General features: G+C 42.2%; 2 protein-coding genes and 1 pseudogene across 15 annotated transcripts in view; 2 read left to right on the top strand and 1 right to left on the bottom strand.

The window, feature by feature from the left end:
* The window catches only part of PARP4 (poly(ADP-ribose) polymerase family member 4), a 126,103-nt gene extending 116,220 nt beyond the window's left edge, over positions 1–9,883 (top strand). For all 9 annotated transcript variants that reach the window (XM_036298619.1, XM_036298620.1, XM_036298618.1 and 6 more), the window contains 2 exons: positions 6,577–6,709; positions 9,510–9,883. In XM_036298619.1, the coding sequence (XP_036154512.1) occupies positions 6,577–6,709; positions 9,510–9,687 (311 nt within the window). In that variant the 3' untranslated portion in view covers positions 9,688–9,883. The remainder of the gene's footprint in view (positions 1–6,576; positions 6,710–9,509) is intronic.
* A 6,964-nt stretch (positions 9,884–16,847) lies between these two features.
* MPHOSPH8 (M-phase phosphoprotein 8) overlaps positions 16,848–27,956 on the top strand; it is a 62,335-nt gene continuing 51,226 nt past the window's right edge. For 2 of the 6 annotated variants that reach the window (XM_036301720.1, XM_036301719.1), the window contains exon 1: positions 16,852–17,244. In XM_036301720.1, coding sequence (XP_036157613.1) covers positions 17,032–17,244 — 213 coding nt within the window. In that variant the 5' untranslated portion in view covers positions 16,852–17,031. Of the gene's footprint in view, positions 17,245–27,956 lie in introns of all 6 variants that reach the window. The other 4 variants (XM_036301721.1, XM_036301722.1, XM_036301723.1 and 1 more) reach the window with 4 other exon arrangements.
* On the bottom strand, positions 26,956–27,849 carry LOC118649674 (annotated as a pseudogene).

Consider the following 27,956-nt stretch of genomic DNA (forward strand, 5'->3'; position numbering starts at 1 on the left):
TGGATTGCTTTCTTTGTGTTGTTTTTAAAAATGTATTCAGTTCCCGTTTCCTGTATTAAGAAAATGATATCATTTTGTAAGTAGTTTTGGCTCTCTCAATGATTTAAATTAATGGTGTATGTGCAGTTATGTACATATTATGCATTTGTCTTTACCCCCAAAATTACATATTCTTAATTACTAGAGGCCCGGTGCACTTAGGGGGGAGGGAGGGTCCCTCAGCCCCACTTGTGCCCTCTCACAGCCTGGGACCCCTCAGGAGATAACGACCTACTGGCTTAGGCCCGCTCCCAGGTGGCAGAGGGCAGGCCCAATCCCTAGGTGCAGCCCCTGGTCGGGCTCAGAGCAGGGCCAACTGGGGAGTTGGGGCGCCGCCCCCTATCATGCACAGAGCAGGGTGGATCAGGGGGTTGTGGTGCTGCCCCGTCATGCACAGAGCAGGGCCGATCAGGGGGTTGGGGCGCCTTCCCCTGTCACGAACAGAGCAGGGCAGATAGGGAGGTTGTGGCCCTGCCTCCTGTCACAGAGCCGCAGGGCCATCAGGGGGTTTGGGCGTTGCCCCCTGTCACGCTGCTCCAGGGGCCAGGAGGCCTTGCGGCTCCACTTGACACCGGGGCAGTGAGGCCTCGCTGCTCAGCTGATCCTGGTGCTGGGAGGCCTTGCGGTTCTGCTTGACACTGGGGCAGTGAGGCCTCCCTGCTCCACTGATCCCGGTGCTGGGAGGCTCCGCTGATCCCAGGCCTGGAGGTCTGCGGCTCCGCTGATCCCAGTGCCAGGAGGCATATTACCCTGTTACTATATAGGATAGAGGCTTGGTGCACTGGTGGGTGTCCCGGATCAGGGTGGGGGTCCCGCTTGGGTGCCTGGCCAGCCTGGATGAGGGGATGATGGCTGTTTGCAGCTGGTCACACCCTCTTCAGGGTGGGGGTCCCGCTGGGGTGCCTGGCCAGTCTGGGTGAAGGGCTGAGGGCCGTTTTCAGGCTGGTGGGTGACTGAAGCTCCCAGCCTCTCCTTTTTTTCTTTTTTTTTTATTCTGGGATTTATTTACCTTCTATGGCTGTCACTGGAGCTGAGAGCCGGCTTTAGCTCTGAGGCTCGGCTCCAGCTCTGAGACCTCGGCTGCTGAAAGCAGGTATCTGGGTTTGTTTGGGTTCTATAATTGTAACACTGTTGCAGTCCTGGCTCCAGCTCTGATGGCTGAAAGCAGGTTTCTGAGGTTTGTTTAGGTTCTATAATTGCAACATAGTTGCTTAGAGTGCAAGCTCAGAGGCCGGCAGCGGCAGGCAGGGAACCTTGGCTTCCTCCTTCACTGGAGCAAGCAAGCCTCCTGTTTGCTTCAGCTGCCTGGCTGCCAGCCGCCATCTTGGTTGGCAGTTAATTTGCATATCTTGCTGATTAGCCAATGGGAAGGGTAGCGAAGTTATGGTTAATTACCATGTTTCTCTATTATTAGGTAGGATAAGACAGAGTTTTGTTAAAACCTATCACCCAGAAAAGGAGACAAATTTTGCTATTAGTGGGGTGCCCTCTCTGCCCCCACCTGTTGCTGTGGAAGTGGGATTCTTGGGGTGCTATGGGAACAAGAATTTTCTGAAACCCCCACAGGAGGATGAGGTATCATGGAAAGCTTTATTGATGATGTAACATTAATGGAGTTCCCCTCCAAGGTCCCATCTCCCTCATCTTGCCATGGAAAAAGTCCCATTTTTTCTTTAGTAGAACTAAAGTCAAAGACACTGTCTAGAGCAGTGGTTCTCAACCTTCCTAATGCCACGACCCTTTAATACAGTTCCTCATGTTGTGGTGACCCCCAACCATAAAATTATTTTCGTTGCTACTTCATAACTTTAATTTTGCTACTGTTATGAATCGTAATGTAAATATCTGATATGCAGGATGTATTTTCATTGTTACAAATTGAACATAATTAAAGCATAGTGATTAATCACAAAAATAATATGTAATTATATATGTGTTTTCCGATGGTCTTAGACGACCCCTATGAAAAGGTCATTTGACCTCCAAAGGGGTCGCGACCCACAGGTTGAGAACCACTGGTCTAGAGTCTTCGTTCCATATTAAAGCACACAGTCCAGTCCAGGATCTGGCTGGCTTAGTTTGTGTTCCGAGCTTCAGTCCATTGTGTGTAGGGTCCACATGGCCAGTGGCTAGCATGGGTCAAGGATCAAGCTAGTACAAAGAAGCAAGAGAAATAAGGAGAATGAGGACTTTTTGTCTGAGTTATAACTAGGAGCTTAACCAATTAAGCCTTCAGGATTTTGTGCTTGCAGTCAATTATCTTTGTTCCCCAGGTTAGACTGACAGGCTAGCTCCTAGGTCACACCCACTTCACTGTGCATGCTTCCAATTTTTCCTTTGATTCCTTCCCCCAGAGATTTGCAGGGAATGGACCAGTGGTTCCCCAGGGAGTGTGGAGTTGCAGCTTCTTGGTGAAGCTGCCCAGATGACCATGCTTGTAATGTCTGGCCTCCCCTTTGCTCTTTTTCTATTATTAATATTAATAACTAGCTAATTATGACAATAACAATGAGTCTTTACAGATATTTTGTATTGTAAAATGTTCTCTCAGTTATTTAATTTTGAATAACAAGGTGTCAATTGATGAGAGCACTCAGCCTGAAATGGCCTTAATTAGTATTGATTTTGGATTCTTAGGGAGATTATCTGACAGTCCTAAAAAGGGAAGTACATCTTGGAAAATGAATTGAAAGTTGCAGGCACTGAATACTGTTTAAGGAGCCTATTGAAGATAACTTTGAAAAGCAATGTCTAATCCCAAGTCAGAATAGTGTTTACCTTTGGGGAGCTGGGGCATGGGTTCAAGGACAAAGATAATACCTTGTTTCTTAAAAGAAAAGAGAGAAATTTGAAGCAAATGTGGGAAACTATTAAAAGTTGACCTGCTGTCCTGGCTGGTGTGGATCAGTTGGTAGGAGCATTGTCCCGTATACCAAGAGGTCATGGGTTTGATTCCCAGTCGGGGCACATCCCTAAGTTGCAGGTTCCATCCCTGGGTCGGGCCGCATATGGGAGGCAACCAATTGATGTTTCTCTCTCACACTGATCTTTTTTTCTCCCTCTTCATTTCTCTCTAAAAATAAATAAAAACATATCCTTGGGTGAGGATTTTTTTTTTAAGTTGATCTCTTATGCAGTGATAGGGATATTTATAATAGTATTATTCTCTTTACTTTTCTTTATAATTAAAATATTTAGTAATAAAAAAACATTCAGGCCCTAGCCAGTTTGGCTTAGTGGAAAGAGCATTGGCCTGCGGACTGAAGGGTCCCAGGTTCGATTCTGGTCAAGGGCACATGCAGGCTGGATTCCCAGTGGGGGGCATGAGGAGGCAGCCCATCAATGATTCTTTCTCATCATTGATGTTTCTATCTATCTCTCCCTCTCCTTTCCTCTCTGAAATCAATAAAAATATATTTTAAAAAAACATTCAGTGGCTGTGTTATAATGATGCAAACAATGCTACTACATATCAAATATCTTAGATGGAAATAAAGATAATTTACCAGGGAAATTATCAGATGACTTACTATATTCTATTAATGAAGATTGTGGAGGAGGAAATATAACTTGCCCTCTACCATTCTAGGTTCTTAGCTAAGACCCCCATAATAAAAGATTAACAAAAGAAAAACAATTTAATTATGTACATACATATGCACCTATAGGAATGAAAACCCAGCAAAGATATCAGATAAAAGGCAGCCAGGCAACTGAACTAAGGAAAGGAATAGTGGTCTGGGTCTTCAAAGTGGAAGAGGCAATTCATCTGTAGGTGAGAAGAGGCAATGTCTGATAAACAGATGTTTGCCCAGACATGCAGACAAGTGTCTTAGATGAAATAGTTAGCGCTGGTAGTAACTCTCTTCCTGGTACAGGCCCCTTTCCAATTTCTTTTAGGCAGTTAGGGGGACATATAAAGCTTTTCCTGAGTCTGTTGAGTCTTGCTTACCTTCAGTTCAAAATTATCCACATGCCCAAGTGGCACATTCTGGAGTGGCTTTGTTCTGAACCCCCTCAAGGTAGCTGTGAAAATTTTGGTTTTATAAAATATAAGATTGGAAAAATAACATCATTTAAAATCTAACCCATTATATAAAGTCATTTCAAATACATTACTTGCATTTAAAAATATATAAAAGGTTTGATTTCTGGGTCCAGTATATGTTAACTTCCATTTTCAATTTTGGTATTTCATAATATATCTTGATTTGGATAACGCTGGTTATCTGTAGGTACTATTAAAATAATCAAAGAGAACAATTAAGTTGATATAATAATTTTTTATTTCAGTGCCCTGGCTGGGTAGCTCAGTTGGTTAGAACATCATCCAATACATTATTTTTTTCAGGTTTGATCCCTGGTCAGGGCATATATAAGAATCAACCAATGAACGCATAACTAAGTGGAACAACAAATCAATGTTCCTCTGTCATGTGCGAGCCGTGTCCTGCGTGGTTCAGGGTTCGGAATCTGGAGAAGGGCTGCATGCAAATGACAGAGACGAGACAAGAAATAATAATTTGGAAATATTGGGGGTCAGGTGGGAAGCCCAACACAAGGGGAAGGACTTCCACTGGTGCCAAGGCCTTGCCAACCTTTTATTCAATTTTGGATACACATATAGCCCTTAGGCAGGCAATTCCGGTAACAGACAGACTATCTTAAAGGTCAGTAAATATTAGTAAAGATTTACTCTGAGAATATTTGGTCAGGAAATTGCTTGAGCCACCATTGTCTCGGCTGAACAATTGGTGCATAGCTCTGGCCCTTGCCAGGGCTCAAGGTTCACCAGGGTTCCGGGCTCCTTGTTTACACTTCTCTGATAGTAAAGACAATGAGTGGCTTCCTACATGTCTCTCCCTCCTTCTCTCTCTCCTCTCTCTCTCTCTCTCTCTCTCTCTCTCTCTCTCTCTCTCTCCCTCTTCCTCTAAAATCGATCAATAAATAAAAAATTAAAATGTTTAATTCATACTTCATGAAGAGAGCAGCCTCCCCTCTCAACTCCAGAGACCTACAAAGTAAGGGGAAAGGTTCATGTCAAAAATTCTGTGGGCTTTTGGGTCTTTAGGGTGAGTTGAAAGTGTTTGTAGGGTTTAGGGGATGGAGAGCCATTGAATTGTGCTAACCAGCATTATAGGGAGGACTTGACAACATATCTTCACATAATCAGCATGACCCATAACCTATGATATCACGGAGCTCCTTTCATTTATTTATTCTAGTTGACAAATGTGCACAAGTAATGCAAATAAAATTATTGTTATTCCCAAGGGTTAGGAAACTTGGGGAATGTTCACATTACTTGATGGTGTAAATATCAGTGTTATGTTTAATGGTTTGTTTACTTTTAATGCTTATTTACTACTGAAATAATCTAAACTCAATAAATAACTTTAAAATGTTATGTTGGACAGTATTAAGTACCTGATGTGTATTTGATCTGAGAGTATTTTGTTTATACTGATGTGTTGTTGTTTTTACCTCCAGTAATATATATATTATGTCCATGAGGGACCCTGGGAAGGTGTGGGCTTGGCCTTGCTTGGGATTGATTTTATTTTACATGTTTTCTGTGATCTTATGCACTGTAAGTACTGATGCTACCACACCCCTGCCAAGTGTGAAATAAAACTGGCTCTTCAGCAAAAAAAAAAAAAAAAAAAAAAAAGTAAGGGTGCAAGGTTTTATAGAAAGAGGCAAGCAGGACACAAGAAAGAAGTACTTGGTTTGGCTGGAGGTGTATATCTGACCTTATTTAGAAAGATCAAAGTATAGAGTCAGAACTTGAAATAATCTGATACACTGGTCTGCCATATTGATTGTTTATTTGTTGTGTATTTAGGTTTTCTCTTGAGCTTTTTGTAGCTGAAGTCTAGAAACTGAATTTTTCTCCGCTTAGTTCATGCTTCTTTGGTATTAAAGACTAGAGGCCCAGTGCACGAATTTGTGCACTGGTGGGATCCCTCGGCCTGGCCTGCGGGGATCAGGCCAAAACCGGCTCTCCAACATCCCCCAAGGGGTCCTGAATTGTGAGAGGGCAGTTCTCGGGTGACACACCCCGGAATCGGGCTCCGTCCTCTCTGGTTCCGGGTGCATCACCCAAGAACCACAGCTGCCAAGTTACTTGCAGCTCAGCAGCTCCTGCATTGAGTGTCTACCCCCTGGTAGTCAGTGCACATCATCGCTACTGGTCAGAGCATCTGCCCTCCTGGTGGTCATTGTACATCATAGCTACCAGTCAAACACTCGGTTGCTTAGGCTTTTAAATGTATAGATGGCAAGAGAGGGGAGGACTGAATCTTATTCAGTTTCCTGACAACCTTCAGGATAATATGACAGGCACATGTTCCAAATCATCCTCATTTTTTATTTAAATAGCAGACAAATTAAGGACCTTGAAAAGTAACAGTGAGTTTTATGATTTGCTATTATGGTATGGTTTTATAATATTATAATTCTTTCATAGAACTTTTATAAATGGGCATAGTTTGAGGTGTAGTTTCCAATAAACATAACAGAGTTTTCCACTTTTAGGTATAAAAGGAAGAGAACGACTTCTGGACCTGATTGCCACATTTCTGGTATTGCAGTTTCTTCGTACCAGGTTGGAACAAGCTGGAATAGTCTTCAAATCCCTGATGAAATTGGATGACGCCTCAATTTACAGGTTTTTTTCCACTTAACTATATATTTTTAAATATTATTTAACATTTAACTATACTAGTATTTTCCATTTAACTATATTACTAAGCAAATGACTTATATTTTCAACCATTTCTTAACTAAACCTAATATGAAGCCACACAGAATTGTAGTAAGTACAAAGAGAATTTGTTCATAGGTTATGTCTCGCCTGCACTCTTCTGTTGGCAGGGTCGACACAGTATATTTGTCTCTTTGGTTGCACAGGAAAACGCAGAGAGTTTAAGTATAGCTTACACTGGAGTCCATATCATTGGCACCTGGCTTAGAACTCTTTTCACTATAGTATATGGATTCTATATGTTTTTGGAAAATCCATAATATGATTATTGGAACCAGGCTTAGGTCAAAAATACAAATGTAAACCCATATGCTATAAGTCTAAGTCTTTAAAAGTTATAAATTAAACTAGGAAATTGTTAAATAAAATATGTTCTAAAGTTTTACCTTGACAAATCTAACCTCAAAACCATCTAGAAGGCCAGATTCAAATTTAGAATGATGGGATGACTTGAAGTTTTATGCCAAAATGTTGCAGTGTGAAGAGATCCAGTTTTCGGTCCCTGGCTGCTAGCCCTCAGCTGACCCCTGTTATCACAAGAGGCCTCAAGCGCACATATGAATATCCCTTACCCATCAGAACTCCATCATACCCCATGCAAATGGCTACCCTTGTGCACGCGCGTGTGCATATACATACACACACACACGTATGAAATTTGCGTATATCTTTTTTAAAGGCAAGATAAAGGGAAAACTAATGAAACTAATAAAAATATTATCTAGGAGGAGGAAGGACACAAGGATGAAAGCTAAGTTTCTCCTAATATACGTTGTTTTATTGTTTTGATTTAGAAACTGTAAATATTTTACATAATAAAGATTAAATATCAGAGAATAGAGCTTAAACATGTTAAATTATACATGGGAATGTGCTCAGCAGTGTCTGGGATGTCGGGAAATAAATGGTAAGACAAAAAAGAGGAGAGAATTAGAACCTATAAATTAATGGTCATATGACTCAAAGGCAATGTGTAGACCTTGTTTGGATCCTGATTTGAACAAAATCCATTGTATTAAAAAGACACAATTAGGGAAACTTAAACATTACCTGGATATTTTGTGATATTTAAGAATAATTTATAACTATTTTAAGAGTCATGTTTAAGAAAAAGTTCTTGTCCCTTAGAGGTACATATTTACAGATGAAATTAAAATAAATGAATAGACCTATTTTTACCCTCTTACAAAGAGACACTTCTGTTTTGATCTTCTGCAGCTATGACAGCCTCTAGATCAAGTATTAACAACTTTGAACCTACTTTTGAATTGCATGTCACAAAGTATTAAAGCAAGATTTTTAAAAAGTAAAATATGGCTCTTACTATATTACTGTTACTGTGAGAGCAAAATGGTTTGTTGGAACTGTAATAAATAAAACTTATAAATAATTTTTATTTCCTATTTATTGCCTATTTAAAACTTATTTCTCTTTTTCCTACTTCATGATGTACATAATGTTAATGTAGTAGCATTGCATGGAGGTGTATGAACAAAATTTTCACACTTATCAGGAGGGTCAGTCAGAAGTCTCAAGGCGATCTGGATTAAAGGAAGGCCAGTTGATTAGTGAGAACATTTAAAGTCAGTTTTGTTGCTTTCTATAGTTAGTAACTATAAGTAGACTAATAATTATTGAGAAACAGATCTTTTAACCACTTCAGGCCTGTTGCTATTTGGTATGTTCATGGCATCATGATATTCAGCAAATATTTATTGACTACCTACTCTGTGCCAGGGACTGTTAAACATGCATTTTGTTAATCCCCACAACACACCCACAGAATCTCATATCATTATCATAACTGAGGAAACTGAGACTGCCAGTGTGGAATGAAAGGCGCCCAATATCACACAGACACCACTGTATAAGTACAGAATTAGGATTTGAACCCAGGTCTTAACCACCACACTATTCTGATGGCCCTTTCCCAGTTTATAGGGGGAAAAATCATTGAAGAGAATCTTTCAAATTTTTAGTTTCCCCCCCACAGAATTTTCTTTAAAACTTTAATATATATTACCACTTGTTTACTAATAAGTTTGAGAAGATGACAAAAGAGGAAGCAGCTAATATTAATTTAAAAATTCAGAATTTTTCTGGGTTTAAATAGACCTGAATATTTGACAGTCTTAAATATTCAATAGCATTTAATAGTCACAAACTTGAAGCTTTTGATATGCACATTTTACTAGTTAGTTTATGTGATAGGATTAAATATATGCCAGTTTCAGTTTCATGTGTGACTCTCAGTCATTTTGCAAAAATAACTAGCCAAGTTGAGAATTCCTGGTTCAGTGAAAGGAGAGAGAATTGGAAGCCTAGTTTGTAAAATAGAATTGTGTTTGTATGTGAAGAATGGATAGGATTTAAATGGAGAAGAATGGGAAAGAATGACAATAAACAGATGTATAAAGGCTAGAAGATGCTTGAGTTATTCTGGAGGCAGTGAGGAAGTCTGTGGTGCACAGTGGAAACTGGGAAGTGATGGGTATAATATACTTAAAAATATACTTAATAAGTTAAAGCATGTCAGGCTGGTAGAAGAACTTTAATCAAGTATTAAAGAGAACTGTTTTTCTTAAATATCTTAATTTTTGACAGAATTATTTTGTCTGAGCTAATGTGCTAGATTTGATACCACATTACATTTCATATTTAATTATATTCTGAAACTGATGGAAACATTGTTTTTTAAATCTAGGAATATTCCCTGGGCTTTTGAGAAAATAAAGAAAGCAAGTGAGTGGGTTAGAAGAACTGAAGGACAATATCCATCTATCTGCCAACGGCTTGAATTGGGTAAAGACTGGGACTGTGCCACTAAACAACTATTGGGAATCCAACCCATGAATACCACCTTTCCTCTTCAGGTTTCTTAATTATGGTCAAGGCTTAATCAGATGAAGCTGTATTTTAAACTTTTTTTCATGCTTCTATCAATAAAATAATATTAATAGATACCTATAATGAAATTTAATTATGATTTTATCAAATGTAGCAATGTCCCTTAAAAATAAATGGAAGCAGAATTATTTTAATGAACAAGCAATAGTAAAATAAAAATTACAGTGTTAAGATTTCTTGTGTTCAAATATTTTAAGGTGGTAAAATACACATCTGGATGGTCCTGGAAGCTCATTGCTTTCTCCCCTTCAGGAGTCTGGTACAGACTGGTCCAGCTGGACTAAGCAAGCTGGGATGAAACAAGGTCTTTGGCCAATGTCCACAATTCCATTTCCAGGGTCCTAGGTATCCCCCAGTATGCATTCTCCTTGGTGTGGGTCCTGGTCTGCAGATCCCCTGATACATTTATTTTACTTAGAGAAACTGGGTATCCCAAGCAATGCTTTCATGGCTCTTGCTTTTGTTGTTGCATCTCAAATCTCAACACTAAACCCAAGGTCATCTAGATTTTCATCTATGTTCTAGAAGTTTTATAGTTTTGCACTTTACATTTAGGTCTATGCCAGTTTCAGTTATTTGTGTGTGTGTGAAAGGTATAAGGTTCACTACCCCTCCTAGGCCATTTCCTCTCTACCTTTTCATAAAACCTTGGTTTCTCTGGTATACAGTCTTTTGGCTACTTCCTACCTGTCCTCATTGCTGCCATTCACCAACTGCCCAATACCTCCCCTTGTTCACATGGTTCAGGACTTCCCTTTCTACTGCTAGTCCTGCCTTTATCTTGAGTAACTTCCAACATCCTGCTGTATGACCCATCCTAATTCCCTGGGCTTGATCTGCAGCTTATTGAATCTTGGTAGAATGCCTTGTGGTCAGGTTGGTAACCAGAAGGATGAGAGGCTTGTAAGGAGCTCCCACCTGCCTTCATGTCTCCATGGGAGGCTGTCATGAGATAGTTTCTCATCACCTCCTATTTCTGATGAGGTATGAAGCTCAGGATACAGCTGCAGACTACCCTCTAACCCCGCCCTTTTAGCTGCATCTAGAATCGGCTCCTCAACAATGACGTGTACCACAACGCATGTCGCAATTACCTAGCTCCTTTGGAAGTGTGGGACAAGGAGAGGTGATGTCTTTGACTACTCTTCCTCTTGCTATTTATTTATTAATTTTTTTTTGTTAATCCTCACCCAAGGATATTTTTCCATTGATTCTTAGGGAGAGTGGAAGAGAGAGGGAAAGACAGAGAGAAACATCGATGTGAGAGAAACACATCGATTGGTTGCCTTCTGCATGGCCAGGGCTCAGGCCAGGGAAGAGGTTGCAACCAAGGTTCGTACCCTTGACTGGAATTAAACCTGGGACCTTTTGGTCCACAGGCTGACTCTCTATCCACTGAGTTAAACCAGCTAGGCATTCTTCTTGCCTATATAAATCACCTAAATCTACAGTGGCTTGACATATCACATATCTTTGCCTGCTTGTCTGCATGACATAATCACAGAAGATAAACAGTCTTTTCATGGTTTATTAGATTAAGGGATTTAAATGATTGGTAATACCCAGTAACACAAAATATGTGAGTAAACAAAGACTTCCTTACATATTTACTGGAAACATTCTAGTAAAACAAAATTTTGCAACATAGATGTTTATCAAAATTTAAATCATACCCTCCTTGAAATATAAATTTCACTAAAAGGAATTCAACTTTTAGAAATTCATCTTACAGAAATATGGACATATACAGAACAAAGTGCAATAAAACTCACTTTAAAAGTGATATAAATGGGTGCCTATGTATGTATTACATAAAAATCTGTCATGCCATATTACAAACTGGTTACCTTTAAGAAGTAGGAACTTTATTTCTATCTTATATATTTTGGGTTAATTGAAAATTTTTTCAATGAATATATATACTTAAATTTTTTAGCTCTGGCCAGGTAGCTCAGTTGGTTAGAGCATTGTCCTGATATATCAAGGTTGCAGGTTCAATCCCAGGTTAGGGCACATACAAGAATCAGCCAATGAATGCATAAATAAGTGGAACAACAAATAGACGTTTTGCTCTTTTTCTCCCTTTCTCTCTCTTTCTCTAAAAAAAAAATATTTCAAGATTTAAAATATTTTGCCAAGTTTTTATAAATTTAGAACCTTCTTTTGTTTCTTCTTCTGTTGTTGACTTGTTGAAGAAACAGGGTTAGTTGTCCTATAAAATGTTGCACATTCTGGACTTTTCCAATTACTTCCTTTTCTCTTTCTCCATGTTTCTTGTAGACTGGAAATTAGGTCTAAAGGCCTGAGTAGATTAAGGTTCAACATTTTTGCCCACAAAAGCCATTGAGTCTGGTTATTGTTCTACTTTTAATAATGTTTACATTGATCAGTGGGTTTCCACAGTGGTGGTGTGTTTCCTCTGAATCTGTGGAGAGATATTTGGCATCCATTTCCTCATCCATCTTTCACCTAATAGTTTTGTTGCCTGAATCATTTTTAGGAAATATTGTGATTCTTTCTTCTATACATATTAGCTGGAATTCTTCTGAAATAATGAGCTTTCCCCCTTCAACTAATGTTATTTGGTTATATTTTTTTAAACTTATTTTTTTAAATATTTTTTATTGATTTCAGAGAGGAAAGGAGAGGGAGAAGTAGAAACATCAATGATGAGAGAGAATCATTGATTGGCTGCCTCCTGCTCGCTCTACCCTGGGGGTCAAGCTTGGGTGCACATGTCCTGACTGAGAATTGAACTGTGACCCCCTGGTTCATCGGTCCATGTTCAACCACTGAGCCATATCAGCCAGGCTATTTTTTTTTAATACTTTTTAAAATATATCTAATTATTAGAATTGTTGTGTGTCTGTCTTTTATAGACTGAGTCCCTGGAAGGCAGACTATGCTTGTTGTATTCCTAATGCCTAGTAACATCATAGTACATTTAGTAAGCTCAACAAATGACACCAACTCAAATAATGCACCAACTCAAAGCTGGTGATCCTCTCCATAGGGATGTGCTGATCATAGAGTACTCTTTAATTAACCTCAGAGTTAAATTTAAAAAGTTAATCCTGTAAATTAAGTCATAAAGACTATTTGTGATTCAAAGTGAGAAAAACACTTACCCTTCAGTGGACTTTTCCAGCAACTTTGGGTGACTACCTTTTGTCAGTCATTTATAACCCAGAGAAGATACTTTTAACACATCCTCTGATGTGTTTTCTTAAATTTTATTTTTAATTATAGTTTACATTCAATATTATGTTGCATTAGTTACTTGTGTACAGCTTAGTGTGGTTAGACAATCACATACTTTACAAAGTGATCCCCTGATATTTCAAGTACCTACCTGGCACGTACATGATTATTACAATATGATTGATTATATTCCCTGTGCTGTACTTTATATATTTAGGTGCTCCTATGTTGGGTGCATATATGTTTACCAGGGTTATAGCCTCTTGTTGAATCAATCCCTTTAGTATTATGTAGTGACCTTTGTTGTCTCTTGTAATGGCCTTCATTTTAAAGTCTATTTTGTCAGATATGAGTATTGCTACTCCAGCTTTTTTTTTCTTTTTCATTTGCATGGAAAAAAAATTTCTATCCCTTCACTCTCATCCTGTGTGTGTGTCTTTTCTTCTTTCTGTGTGGGTCTCTTGTAGACAGCATATAGTTGGGTGATGTTTTTGTATCCATTCAGCAATCCTATGCCTTTTGATTGGAATATTTACACAATCCATTTACATTTAGGGTTATTCTTGATAGGTACTTATTTATTGCCATTTTAATTCTGTATGCCTAGGTTTCTCTCTCTGTTTCTTCTTCTCATTACAGCAGTCCCTTTAACATTTCTTGTAATGCTAGCTTGATGGTGATGTACTCCTTTAGCTTTTTTTTTTTTTTTTTTTTTTGGTCTGGGAAGCTCTTTATTTGACCATCTATTTTGAATGATGATAGCCTTGCTTGATATAGTAATCTGTTTTCAGATCCTTGCTTTCCATTACCTGAGTAGTACTTCATGCCATTCCCTTCTGGTCTGTAGAGTTTCTGATAAGAAATCAGGTGTCAGCCTTATGGGAACTCCTTTGTAGGTAACGGTTTGCTTTTCTCTTGCTGCCTTTAAGTTTCTCTGTTGGTCTTTAATTTTTGGCATTTTAATTATGATGTGTCTGGGCATGGGCCTGTTTGGTTTCTCTTGCTTGGGGTTCTCTGTGCCTCCTTGTGTGACTTTTTCCTTTACCAGGGTAGGGAGGTTTTCTGCCATTATTTCTTCAAACACGTTCTCTATCCCTTTCTTTCTTTCTGCCTCTTCTGGCACACCTGCTATTTGAATATTGTTACTTTTCACGTTGTCCCACAGTTCCCTTAAGTTGTCCTGTTTTTTAATTGTTTTTTCCTTTTTGCTTCTCTGATTAGGTGATTTTTTCAACCCTGTCTTCAAATTTACTGATTCGATCCTCAGCTTCCCCAAATCTGCTGTGTATTCCTTCCAATGTGTTCTTTGTTATGCCATTCTTTATTTCCGACTATTCTTTTTTCCTACTTACTATATCTTTTTTTCATACTGTTGAGCATCTTTACATCATTACTCTGAACTCTGTTTCAGATAAATTTCTTATCTCTGCTTCATTTATCTCTTCTTCTGGAGAATTCTCTTATTCTTTCATTTGAGGGTTGTTTCTTTGTCTCATTTTGGCTGTCTGTTTGAGTTTGTGACTATTTGTTAAGTAGATCCTCTACATCTCTCAGTCTCTAGTGTAGACAGTGTCAAATGCTGTTTCTGACTAATTAGATCAGGCAAAGACTCACAACCTCCAGAGACTGCCGGGGTCCAACCCCAGCAGGTCCAGGGGTCCCCAAAGGTGTGGATGGAGTCGGCGAAGAAGGAATGACACGAAGACAGCATTCAGTTGATCAGCAGCCTATCCAGGATCTCTAGCCAGGATCTTCAGCCAAGTTCTGGTCTGGATCTCCAGAGAGGTTCTGCTTAGGACCTCTAGCCAGGTTGTGTGTCCATGTTCTCTTGCTAGGTTCTCCAGGTTCTCCAGCCAGGTTCTGTAGCCATGTTCCCTCACTAGGTTCTCCAGCCAGGTTCTGTCCAGGTTCTCCAGCCAGGTTCAGTCACCAGGTTCTAGTCAGGTTCTCTTGCCAATTTCTGTAATCAGGTTCAGTCCAGGATCTTTTGCCATGTTCTCTCCAGCGAAGTTCTTCTGTCTCTAGGTTCTGTGTAGGTTCTGTCTTCTCAGTTCTGTGTTCTAAGCTCTGTATTCTAAGTTCTGAGTCTTCCTGTCTTGTTACATCTGTATTTATACCAGTTGATTCAATCCTATCAATCTCTATTACAAAGGTTAGGGCGTTTCTTATCTCCATTCCAGGGAGTAAAGATTATGTAGCTTAAGCATGATTGTTAAAGTGATTAATTACCCACCTGGCACTTAGTTGAGGGGTTTTATTCCCTCCCTAACTTCAGGGGAAAATCCCTACCTGGGGAAACAACCTTTCTCAGAGACCTTGGTTAAAACACATAGTGCCAAGAAGGTGAGCAAACATATTAAGCACAGTATGCCATATATGCCAGGTCCTTTGAAACAGCGAGGATGGACTGGCTCCCGGCAAGAGACCACCTCTGCCTACAGACTGATAGGATTCGGATTTGAATGGCCCCAGGCATCATCCTCAGGTGTGGTGAGAGTTTTTTTTCAACAGGGTGGGGCAGTTGCTTCTGCCTGGAGGCTAATTGTTATTTTTACTCTCTTAGTGGCCTCAGGGCAAGGTGTTTTCCAATAGGGTGGGTCAACTGTCTTCCCCCCCATAGAGGCAAATGTCTGTGTTCGAAAGATGTCCTCTGCTGTGTGAGGGAATGACTCAGCCCAGGAAACTGGGGGTGTCTGCCTTCTGAGCTCTACCCCCAAGTCCCCAATCCTGGCTTCTGCACATACAGCTCCAGTCCACTCTGCCCTCCCTCTGCCGGAGCACAAAGTGAGTGGCTCCACAGGGAATTTTGTGCATTGGCCCTTTAAGAGGGTGCCTGAATTTCCAGCCATCTCTTTCTGGCAGACAGCAACTCCACTGCTTTTCACAGTCAGATGTTATGTGTGTACCTTTCTCAGTTGTGGTGCTCTCTGCTGGGGGGTTCCAGCTTGGGTATTAGATCCCAGAGTGCTCAGTGGCAACCCCCTACAGCTGAGATATCTTTCTGGAACTTCAGTTGCTGTCTCTGGGCACCTGGCCAGCCCTTTCAGGCCTCTGCCCCTCCTACCAGTCTCTATGGGGTCTCCACTTTCTGTCCTTGGGTATCAGGGTTCTCTCCTGCCAGTCTTCTGTTGATTATTTAGGAAGTTTTTCTATATTTTAGTTGTAATTCCAGTTTGTTCCTGGGAGCATGTCTGTGCAGCATCCACTTACTCTGCCACCATTTTAAATCTCTTTACCCTATGCTGTACTTTACATCCCTGTGACTATTCTGTAACTACCAATTTGTACTCAATCCTTCCATCTTTTCACCCAGCTCCCACCTCACCCCACCCCCATCAGATAGTCCAATAGAAAACACCCAAGTAGAATCTGGAAAACATGATTTTCAGCCTGATAATAAAAATTGTGTACACTGGCTAGACGCAGGGGTGGGCAAACTTTTTGACTCGAGGGCCACAATGGGTTCTTAAATGGGACCGGAGGGCCGGAACAAAAGCATGGATGGAGTGTTTGTGTGAACTAATATAAATTCAAAGTAAACATCATTACATAAAAGGGTACGGTCTTTTTTTTTCAATAGTTTTATTCATTTCAAACGGGCCGGGTCCGGCCCACGGGCCGTAGTTTGCCCACGGCTGGAGTGTACAGCACTCTGAATTGTTGACAGGGGTTAGCCACATCCTAATCTTACACGTGAATTCCTAGGCGCTAAACTCAGGCTGGGTGTCGCTCAGGATAGTCTGGGTGGCCGGGCCGCTCCGGGAGAACGCTTTGGCCCGCCCACCAGTGAGGCTTGGCAGGGCCTGCGATCCCTCCCGGGACTCAGTCAGCCCATAGTCCCGCCCCTATCCCCGCCCGCCGCGGTAGTCCCCGCCCCTCCCCTCCGGGCGCTCCGGCGCCCTTCTGGTTCATCTTCCGCCCAGCACTCCCTTCGGCCCGCCCAACCACTTCCCGTGGACAGCACTGGGCTCCGGCGCGTCCGCCTTGACGTGATTGGTTGGTGAGCGTATCCGCTCCAGTGGCGTCACGTGGGCCCAACGGGCTCAGGTCGAGCGCGGGACGCGGAGGACGTTGGGCGTGCGTCGCGACCGCTCGCGCGGGGGTTTCCAGCTCCTGCTATGGCGGCGGCGGTTGCGGAGGGCGCAAGCATGGCTGCGGTTCCCGTGTCGGGCGCCCACAGCCCCAGCAAGCCGCCCGTCGGCGAAGGCGAGGGAGCAGCGGGCGAGGAGAAGAACGCTGGGAAGAAAGGAGCGGAGGCCGTGGGGGACAGCGAGGAGGACGGGGAGGATGTGTTCGAGGTGGAGAGAATCCTGGACATGAAGACTGAGGGGGTACGTGAGCGGGCGGGGCACGGGTCAGCCGGGCCGGGCGGGGGCGGGGCGGCAGCGAAGGGGGCGTCTCGGGGAATGGTGAAAGTTGGGTCTCCGGCAGCGTCTCGGCGGCGGCGTGTGAGGGTCGGTGACCGTTCACACAGTGCTGGGTGTTGACGTACCTGGTTGGGGCCGTTACTGGGAAAGGGTGACATGACGTTGAAATTAGTCTGCTGCTCAGAGTCCGTGTCCACGCCGTCGTTTCAGGTTTTTTTCCCCGAACCTGTAGTCAACTTTCTGGTGTGAAATCTTCAGGATTATCTACTGTAGTTGAAAAGTAAACAAGAATTTTAACGTCCATTCGCCTTGGGCATCCTCGACCCTAGAGGGTGCATTTCAAGGTCTACCGAAACTGCCCACTGCCACCCTGTCTCCCGGGCATCATTTGATGGCCGCCGGGGCCGTCCGACCGCTGGCGCTCCCGCTCCCCCTCCTAGTCCACCTCTTTGTGCCTGTTCCATCCTGACCTCCGCGGGAGCGAGACGCGGCCATCTCGGGGCTCCGTTTCAGCGCTTAAAGCATCAGCGTTCCGTATTGTTCTCCTGCTCCTTGAATACAGGGAATGTGATTTTGTTAATCTTGGTATCACTGTTACGTAATCCAGTGCCCAGCATGCAGTTAGCGCTTAGTGTGTATCCCGTTATTAAATGAGGAAAAGAATTGTAGGCTGGAGGCTGGGGTGAAGGGGAGAGATAACCAAAGGCCCCACACATATAGTGGATTCTTTTCATTGTCTATTAACTTCCCATTCGTCTTGTACTACCTTGATTTAATTATTTTGTTCAGTCATTCAACAAACTTTTTAATCAGTTCCTGTGTGCTAGGGGCTGTGATGCCTCCTGCGGATATAGAGATGGAACTATAGCTACGCATTTGCTGACATTGAACAATTCTGTCCAGTAAATAATTGAAGTCCAGTGCCATTAATACTATTGTTAGTTGCACAATACAGTAAAGATAGGAACATTTTTAGGCATAATTTTCCCAAATATATTGTAAATGCCTTGAGGTGAGAGATGGAGCCAATCTCACTATTTTGTATCACCTGCAATTAACACAGTACTTGGCACATAGCAAATACTTAGAAAATATTTGGCTAGGAGGGTAGTATCTTTAGAATTAAGAGGATTCATCTATTTATGCACTCCTAATTTTGTCAGTCCCAAAGAATTGTAGGCAGTATACCTAAAGACCCCCTCCCGCTCACCCACTTTAGTAACACACACTCACCTGGTTAGTTTCCCTGGCCAACAACTGCGTGGACTTGGTACTGGATGTAGCAGTACCAGCCCGCTGGAGCACAGCCAGAAACAGACTAGCTGGATTGGGACAGGACATGAACTGAACTAATGGTGCAAAATTTCTGGACATTGGGAACCCAGAGGCAGCCTTCTATTCTTACCACACCAAAACCTCCCACGTGCAGGTCTCTTGAAATTCTTTCCTTGGGACTCTGAAAGAACACGATTTCCACTGGCAAGAGGAAGATGAAAACAGTACTGGAGATGGACAGTAGTAATGGTTGCACATCAGGTGAATGTATTTAATGCCATTGAACTGTACACTTGAATATGGCTAAATGGCAAATTTAAGATACATATGTAAAAAATATAAAACTGTAAAAATTTTTTAGTTACCTGTTGTATCCTTTGCCCATTTTCTTGTTCATTTACAGTCAAACCTCTTTTTCTTGAATGTCTCCCATCTCAAATAATTCAGTTCTCAACCAAGTTGTTAACATAAAAAATGTCTCCCTCCAACTTTGGTTTTTGAACTGACAACCCTTCCGTGCTGATAGCTCAGCATGACAAAAAGCTCTCAGGCCACAAACAAATGAGAGAATGCTTTTGTTGTTGGGGAAATCAATTTTAAGACATAAAAACGGCATGGAGTGCTAATATTGCTAAGGGTGTGAAAGAAACAATTATCATGGACAATTTAAAAGATAGAAAAACTATTGTAGATTTTGATATATGAAAAGCAGTTAGCCAGTGACAGCATTTCGGAGGCAGTGATATATGAACAAGCAAAGATGGTGACCTGAAAGACAACCCTGGAATGAGTGCTGAAAGTGATTTGTTTAAGCCTAGTAGATGGTGGTTCGATAATTTTAAGAAAAGAAGTGTTTATAGATTAATGTACTGTATATAAGAAAGGTTAAAACAGAGTCATTTGTGGGTCTGGAACGGATTAATTAAATTTACATTATTTCAGCCCTACCCGGTTTGGCTCAATGGATAGAGCGTCAGCCTGCAGACTAAAGGGTCCCAGGTTCAATTCCGGTCAAGGGCACATGCCTGGGTTTCGGGCTCAATCCCCAGTGGCAAGCGTGCAGGAGGCAGTCAATTAATGATTCTCTCTCATCATTGATGTTTCTATCTGTCTCTCCCTCTTCCTTCCTCTCTGAAATTAATAAAAATATATTTAAATTTACATAATTTCTAATGGGGAAAAATGATTCCATTTTCGAACAAATTGCTTCTCAAACAGCCTTCCGGAATGAATTAAGCTCAAGAACCAAGGTTCCACTGTATAAGAATTTTTTTTTTTTTAATCTTTATGGCTATTCAATCTTTGTCATATGTATTCCAAAGTTTTGCTTCTCAAGATTTCTGGTTTACTTTTTCTGCTCAACATCCAGTCTTACTGAGGAGCAAGAACAAACTCAGGAAATAGTTTCCCACATGAACTACGGAGAACCATTCTGGCTATACGCTTGTGGACAAAAAAGGATACACACACTAAACCTGACAAGCTCAGGGGAGGCCTGCATGGTGAGCCTTACAAAACTCAAGACACCTTCTAGTAAAGTAACTACATAGGATAATCTGAAATTAAAACTTCTTAACTAAAAGCGAGTCATGCCAGGGAGGCATGTCCTAGGCTAGTATCTTCCTTGACAAAGGTCAATCTTTACTTAACTGAGCCTGGCTATTGTCTTTTTGTATCTACACTAATAAAAGAGAAACATGGTAATTGGCGTACGACCGCTACCCTTTTCATTGGCTAATCAGGGCGATATGCAAATTAACTGCCAACTAAGATGGCAGTTAACCACCAACAAAGATGGTGGTTAATTTGCATATGTAGGCACAATGCAGGGAGGCGAAAGGGAAAGCAGGAAGAAGCCCCCTGCCACTGACAGTGATCGGAAACCCAGGGGGGAGCTAAGAGCCGGGGGGGCAGGGCAAAGGCGGCCCTGCCCCCCAGCCATGATTGGAGAATCGGGCGCCTTTGCCACCCTGGCCAGTGATAGCAGGAAGTAGGGGTGGAGCCAGCGATGGGAGCTGGGCACGGTCGAAGCTGGCAGTCCCGGGAGCTAGGGGTCCCTTGCCTGGGCCTAAAGCGGAGCCCGCGATTGCGGGGCCGCTGCAGCTGCGGGTCCCCTCTGCCCAGTCCGGACGCCTCGGCCAGAGGCGTTAGGCCTGGGCAGGGGCAGAGCTTGAGATCGCGGGGAGCTGGGGGTCCCCTGCCCAGGCCTAATGCCTTGGCCAGAGGCCTTAGGCCTGGGCAGGGGCAGAGCCTGCAACTGCGGGGAGCTGGCGGACCCCTGCCCAGGCCTAATGCCTCGGCCAGAGGCGGTAGGCCTGGGCAGGGGCAGAGCGGGAGATCGCGGGGAGCTGATGGTCCCCGCTGCCCAGGCCTAATGCCTCAGCCAGAGGCATTAGGCCTGGGCAGGGGCGGAGCCTGCAACCGCGGGGAGCTAGGGGTCCCCTGCCCAAGCCTGACACCTCTGCCGGAGGCCTCAGGCCTGGGCAAGGGGCCGATCTGGGGATCGGTGATCGGAGGGTGATGAGGGTCAACTCCTCTGGCCGAGGCATCAGGCCTGGGCGGGGGGCAGAGCCAGCAATCGGAGGGGGCTGGGGGTCTCCTGCCCAGGCCTGATGCCTGGGCCAGAGGCATCAGGCCTGGGTGGGGGGCGGAGCCAGGGACTGGGGGGATATGATGGTCCCCTTGCCCAGGCCTGAAGCCTGGGTCAGGCATCAGGCTTGTGCGGGGGGGTGGAGCAAGCGATCAAAGGGAGATGGGGGTCCCCTGCCCAGGCATGATTCCTGGGCCAGAGGCATCAGGCCTGGGCGGGGGTCAGAGCCAGTGATGGGGGGAGATGAGGGTCCCCTGTCCAAGCCTGACACCTCTGGCGGAGGCATCAGGCCTGGGCAAGGGGCCGATCCTGCGATTGGAGGGTGATGGGGGTCAACGCCTGAGGGCTCCCAGTATGTGAGAGGGGGCAGGTTGGGCTGAGGGACACACACCCCCCACCCACCCAGTGCACGAATTTCGTGCACCGGGCCCCTAGTCTACTGATAATATACCTTTGGAATGTCAGGGTAATTTTCTTTTTCCAGACCCCTGAGAGCACAATCTCCCATCAGAGCAGGAGTCCACAGAGCCCCTCATTATTGTTATCTATTAATTATTAACTGTTAACTATTCTATCCCCACCAATGTAAAAGAAGTATGTGCCTCTTAATTTTACTTTTTATCCAGTCCCACAGATTTCCCCATTTTGCTTTCTCCCCCCTCCCTAACCTATCACCAGTGGATTTCATGTAACCCCCTTATGTCTTCCTCTTTGTTTCTAATGTATAAAATAAGATGCAAAACTGCTGAGATTTTGTCATTAGTTTGGCTGAAACTCATAAAGATTCTTACAGGTTTGGACATTTCTTATATCAACACATTCAACACTTATCTGACTTTATTCTTACAATCACCAAGGCAGTAAACTTTCAGGCTGAGTGCCAAGCACTACTTCCTCCCATTATAGCCTTCAATCATTCTGCCAGTGGTAAAAGACCAAGCATTAAATTCTAGGATCAGAAACTACGATATAATGGAAAAAGAGTAGACTTAGACTCTTAATTTTTAAAGATAATCTCGAAAATCCTTATAATTTTAAAATAATAAGAGTCTCTATCAATACAGTTTGATGGTTCAGATACATAACTGGGTGCGGGGGACAGTGATTTTGTCAGCCCAGAATGTATGTACATTCTTTTTAGTATAACTATGAAAAAGAAAACCTACTATTATATACAACTTTGTAGGAGCTTCTATGAAGATGAAGGTAAAACCAAAGATAAACAAAGGTGAGATAAACAAGATTTAAGAAGCTTGTATGAATGAGGGAAACAAAAAGAAATCTTAGCAGTATGCAGTACCACCTGAAAGCAGTATGCTTGGTCTTGATAGAAACATCGTAAGAAGAGTTACATCATTATAAGATGGAATGCTGGAATATGCTAATTTATTCAATAACGGCATGCAAACTAATGATCCGCCATATTGTGTATGCATAATAATAGCGGTAAATGTTACTCAATGTAGCTTTTCAAAAACACTACTTACATATTTATTTAAATGTTTATTTATTAATTTTAGAGAGAGGGATGGGGGGAGAGAGAGAGAAACATCAATTTGTTGTTCCACTTATTTATGCTTTCATTGGTTGCTTCTTATACTGTATGTGCACTGACTAGAGATTGAGCCTGTGAACAAAAAGGGGCCACATGCTAACCTGACTAGCTCAGGGAAGGCTTTCGAGGTTGCCTTGCAAACTCAGAGACCTAAAGTAACCACAAAGGATGGTCTGAAATTAAACTTTTTAACCAGAAAGCAGTTTATGGTGGGTAGTCATGTCCTAGGCTGGTATCTGACAAAGGTCAATCTTTACCTTAACTGAGCCTATTATCTTTTTGCATGTATGCTAACATATCTTTGGAATGTCAAAGTAATTTTCCTTTTTCCGGACCCCTCAAAACACAGGCACCACTCTGCAGAGCCCACAAATCCCCTCAGTGTTATTGAGTTAATTGTTGACTGTAAACTATCCTGGACCCTCCTAAGTAAAAGAAGTACGTTTGTCTTCATTTTAGTTTTTATCCAATCCCAGAGATTATCCCACCCCCCCTTTGCTTCCGCCTTCCTGACTTATTACCAATGGATTTCATGTAAACCACTTACATCTCCTCTTTTGATTGTAATGTGTAAAACAAAGTGCAAAACTGCCATTCTCTGGAGCATTATTGCAATCCATTGAGATTCTTTTTCCCGGCATTTGTCATCAGTTTGGTTCAAATAACCTCACACAAATTCTTCACCGGTTTGAATGCTTCTTAATGTTAAACCCACAACTGTGGTGTATCAGTTCTAACCAACTGAGCTACCTGGCCAGAGCCACGCTACTTACTTTCAAATAGGTCAGAACAAAAATGGATATATAGAAAAAAGATAAAGCCAGTATTAAAAACTGGGGATATGGATGAAGATCTAATGGGAATTCAATGTATTCTTACAACTTGACTCATTGGTAAAAAATGGCAGTCAAAACATTGAACAGCTATAAATTTAATGCTAGTTATCAATTAAATTTGATCTAGTTAATGAGTGAAGGTATTACCATTTTCAAATATTAAAGATCACATTTCAATTCTAGCTCCAGATTTAATTTACTGATCATTGTTGTCAGTCTTTATAGTTTTGTTTCATTCATTCATTCAACAAATACTGTGTCAGAAACCTTTTTGTTATTGTTCATCCTCACCCGAGGATATTTTTTCCATTGATTTTTGGAGAGTGGAAGGGAGGGGAAGAGACAGAAACATCGATGTGAAAGAGACACTACCATTGGTTGTCTCCCACACATGTCTCAACCCGGGTCAAGGATTGAACCTGCAACCCAGGTATGTGCCCTTGACTGTTATCAAACTGGTGACCCCTCTGTGTGAAGGCCAGTGCTCTAACTATTGAGAAACACTGGCTAGGGCTGTTTTTATTGATTTTAGAAAGAAAGGAAAGGAGAGTGGGAGAGAGAGAGAAACATCAGTGTGAGAAACATCCATCAGTTGCCTCCCATACTCACCCTGACTGGGGATTGAACCCACAACCTGGGTATGTGCACTGACCAGTAATCAAACCCATGACCTTTCAGTGTAGGACGACGCACCAACCAACTAGGCCACACCGGCAAGGCCTCTAGCTTAATGTTATTAAGGTTCATCCATGTTGTAGCACATGTCAGGATTTCCTCCCCTTTTAAAGCTGAATATTTCATTGTATCGATAGACCATGTTTTATCCATTTATCATCCATCAGTGGACACTTGGCTTTTTCTACGTTTTGGCCATTGTGAACAGTGCTGCACTGAGCATGAGTGTACAGGTATCTGTTTGAGTCCATGTTTGTTTGTTTTTGTGTGTGTGTGTTTTTTTTAAATACTTTTACTAGAGGCCTGGTGCACGAAAATTCGTGCACTGGGTGGGGTGTCCCTCAGCCTGGCCTGCCCCCTCTTACAGTCCGGGAGCCCCCAGGGGATGCCCTACTGACAGCGGGCCTAAGCCACAGTCTGGCCTCCCTTTGCGGGAGGCAACGGGGCTGATCATGGGAAGGCTCTGCCCCCATCATCCTGCTGCTGCTGCCACTGCTGGGCCCCGACACCCGCCCACTGGTGGGTGGGGGCAATCTGGGGCTAGACTGGCTGGGGGAGGGACTGTGGGAGGTTGAGGCATAGCAGGTCGCACCCCGTCCAGCCTCTGTGGAGGCGTGGCACCAGGACCGGGCCTGCGCCACTGCCTCTGCAGAAGGGACCGTGCAGCCCCCTCACTCACTACCTCTGCGGAAGGGGCCCCAGCACTGGACTGGCCGGCGCCACAGCCTCTCCCGCACCGCCTCTACACAAAGGGCAGCGCTGCCGGCTCTGCTCCTGTGGCACCGCCTCCACCTTAGCAGCTGGTGTGGCTTTGTCTGGATGGGCCTCTGGAAGACATCAGTGTAATTAGCATATTACCCTTTTATTAGTATAGATTGATTTCAGAGAGGAAGGGAGAGGGAGAGAGAGATGGAAACATCAATGATGAGAGAGAATCATTGATCAGCTGCCTCCTGCACGCCCCCTACTGGGGATAGAGCCCACAATCGGGCATGTGCCCCTCACCGGAATTGAACCTGGGACCCTTCAGTCTGCAGGCTGACACTTTTTTTTTTTTTAGGTCACTTTTTTTTTAATTGTTTTATTGCTTAAAGTATTACAAAGAGTATTACATATGTCTCCTTTTTTTCCCCCGCCCTTGACAATCCCCTGGCCTCCCCTACCCCCCATTGTCTTACGTCCTTTGGTATGCATGCATACAAGTCCTTCGGTAGATCTCTTACCCTCCCCTCCTGCCCCCCAACCCTCCCCGGCCTTCCCGCTGTAGTTTGACAGTCTGTTCGAGGCTGCTCTGCCTTTGTATCTATTTTTGTTCATAAGTTTATAATGGTCCTTATTATCCATAAATGAGTGAGATCATGTATTTTTCCCAGGCCGACACTCTTATCCACTGAGTCAAACTAGTCAGGGCGAGTCCCTGTTTTTAATACTTAGGGGTGGAATTAGCTGGGTCATAGGTAATTCAGTTGAACTTTTTGAGGAATTGCCAAACTGTTTTCCACAGAAACTGCAGCATTTTTCATTCCCACCAGCAATGTTAAAAGGTTCTAATTTCTCCACATCCTCACCAATACAAGTTATTTTTCATGCTTTTGTTTGTTTTGTTAGTCATCTAGTAGGTGTGGTGTGAGGTAGTATTTTATGGTTTTGATGTGCATTATCCTAAGGACTAGTGATGTTGAACATTGTTTCATGTGCTTCTCGGCCATTTGTATGTCTTCTAAATGTCTAGTAAAGTCCTTTACCCATTTTTTTAGGGGTTCAGGATTATATATATTATAAATTTGCTTTGTTATAAGTTTAGAGTATTATGATTAAAAACAACTCAGGAACATATGGAATTCAAGCTAATTTGTGTAACTGTCACACGAAAACATTAAATACATTTCTGAAATAAGTTTTTTCATTTAATTCTAGAATCTCAAAACAGCATTAGACCTTGCCCTTGTTTTTAAAATGTTTATTTAAACACTCAGCTAGCTAAATAACCTTGACAGCTTTAAACAAATTGATATAGAAAATGCTTTTCTTCTAATCTCAATCTTACATAAATGGAAGAGGTGAGAAGGACAGTTTCTTTAGCAGCATATATGGCTAAATCCATCAATCACTTTAAACTAGAATGTCCATTATTGACTCCGTTAAAAAGAACTGGGGAGGCTTAGCTTGCTTGGCTTAGTGGATAGAGTGTCAACCCTCAGACTGAAGAGTCGTGGGTACAATTCCAGTTAAGGGCATGTACCTTGGTTTTAGGTTCTATCCCTGGCCCTGGTCGGGTCGTGTGCAGGAAGCAACCAATTGATGTGTTTCTCTCACATTGATATTTCTCTCTGTCTCTCCCCCTCCCTTCTACTCTCTCTAAAAATCAATGGAAAAATATCCTCGAGTGAGGATTTGCAACAACAAAAAAGAACTGGATAAATATCAAAAGTTACTTCATAAACCAAAAGAAAACAATTTTAGGATTATGGTAAGTAAAAGTTTTGAAATACTCAAAAACTTGATATTAAACCAGAGGAGTCATCTCTTTGTAAGAAAGGCATAACCGAAAGTGAAAGATATTTAAACTAAATTGATTTTCAATCCTCTTTGAACAAAAGAAATGAAAAATAATGGTTGATTAGCTAAGCTTTGTGCTCTAACCAAACTAATTACAGTGATCTTTAAATGGCAACAACCATCTGACTAGGTAGCTTGACAGTTCTTAATAATTTTGCAATAATTTGTTTTTAAATGCAAAGACACTAAAATGATTTGATCATGCAATATTTATCTTCTGCATTCTGCATCTTTTTGCCAATCTTGTAGAATCTTGTTCCAATTAATCTTAGTGCGTGTAACCGGCAACTGCCAACATAAGGCTTGAAAGTAGTGTCTGACATTGTCTTTGTTAATTCTCACTGATGGCAGTCTGGTATTCATTTTCTGTATTTTCTACAATCTTTATAAATTATTTTGTTGTTTGCACTTCATTAGACAGGGAATCTTGTATATCTTTATAACTCACTAGCTGAACATTACCATCTTCATAATAATGAACCGAATTTTCAAGATGCCAACCACTTGTCAAAGTGGTTAAAGGAATGATTGTAAACTTCCATCCTGACTGCCAGTCACCATTTCAAAGTTTTTTTTTCTTGGAACTAATGGCTTTCTGTGCATGCAATAATGGTTTGCTATTTGTTTGTTTGTTTGTTTATTTATTTATTTATTTTACCATATACAGTGTAGACCCCATTTGGATAATGTTCTTTTACATAAGCTCCCAAAGCAGTTTCTACTGAAGTTCTCCATGATTCAGTTACTTTCTCTCCTTCATACAGTCTTGGATCAGTTGCTTCAAATTTGAAACAGATTCTGTTTTTTGGATCCAAAAACTTGCCATTTCCCATGTCACCATGTTTTGTTATCAGTACCTAATGCTATTTATTATAACCTTCAATTTTTGCTGGAATAAACTGGTCCAAGTTATATGCAAATGCATGGGCTGCTCCTTCCCTGAGAAGATTATCTAATTATTAAGCAGTAACCAAGCATCATTAAACACCTCATTGAATTCCCCAGGAGGGGCATGAATGATGAGTTTTGCTACTATACCACTTATCCTCATCAAGCAACTGCTCCCCCAGATCTGCCATTTTCCTTCTGGCTACTAACTGGCAGAAGCAGCTACCTGACTTTCCCCTCTTCATGTTGTCCTCCTTTGCCCTTTTTTTGTTGTTGTTGTTGTTAGTCTTCACACAAG

The sequence above is a fragment of the Myotis myotis genome, unplaced genomic scaffold, assembly GCF_014108235.1.
Source record: "Myotis myotis isolate mMyoMyo1 unplaced genomic scaffold, mMyoMyo1.p scaffold_m19_p_3, whole genome shotgun sequence".
Lineage (NCBI taxonomy): Eukaryota > Metazoa > Chordata > Mammalia > Chiroptera > Vespertilionidae > Myotis > Myotis myotis.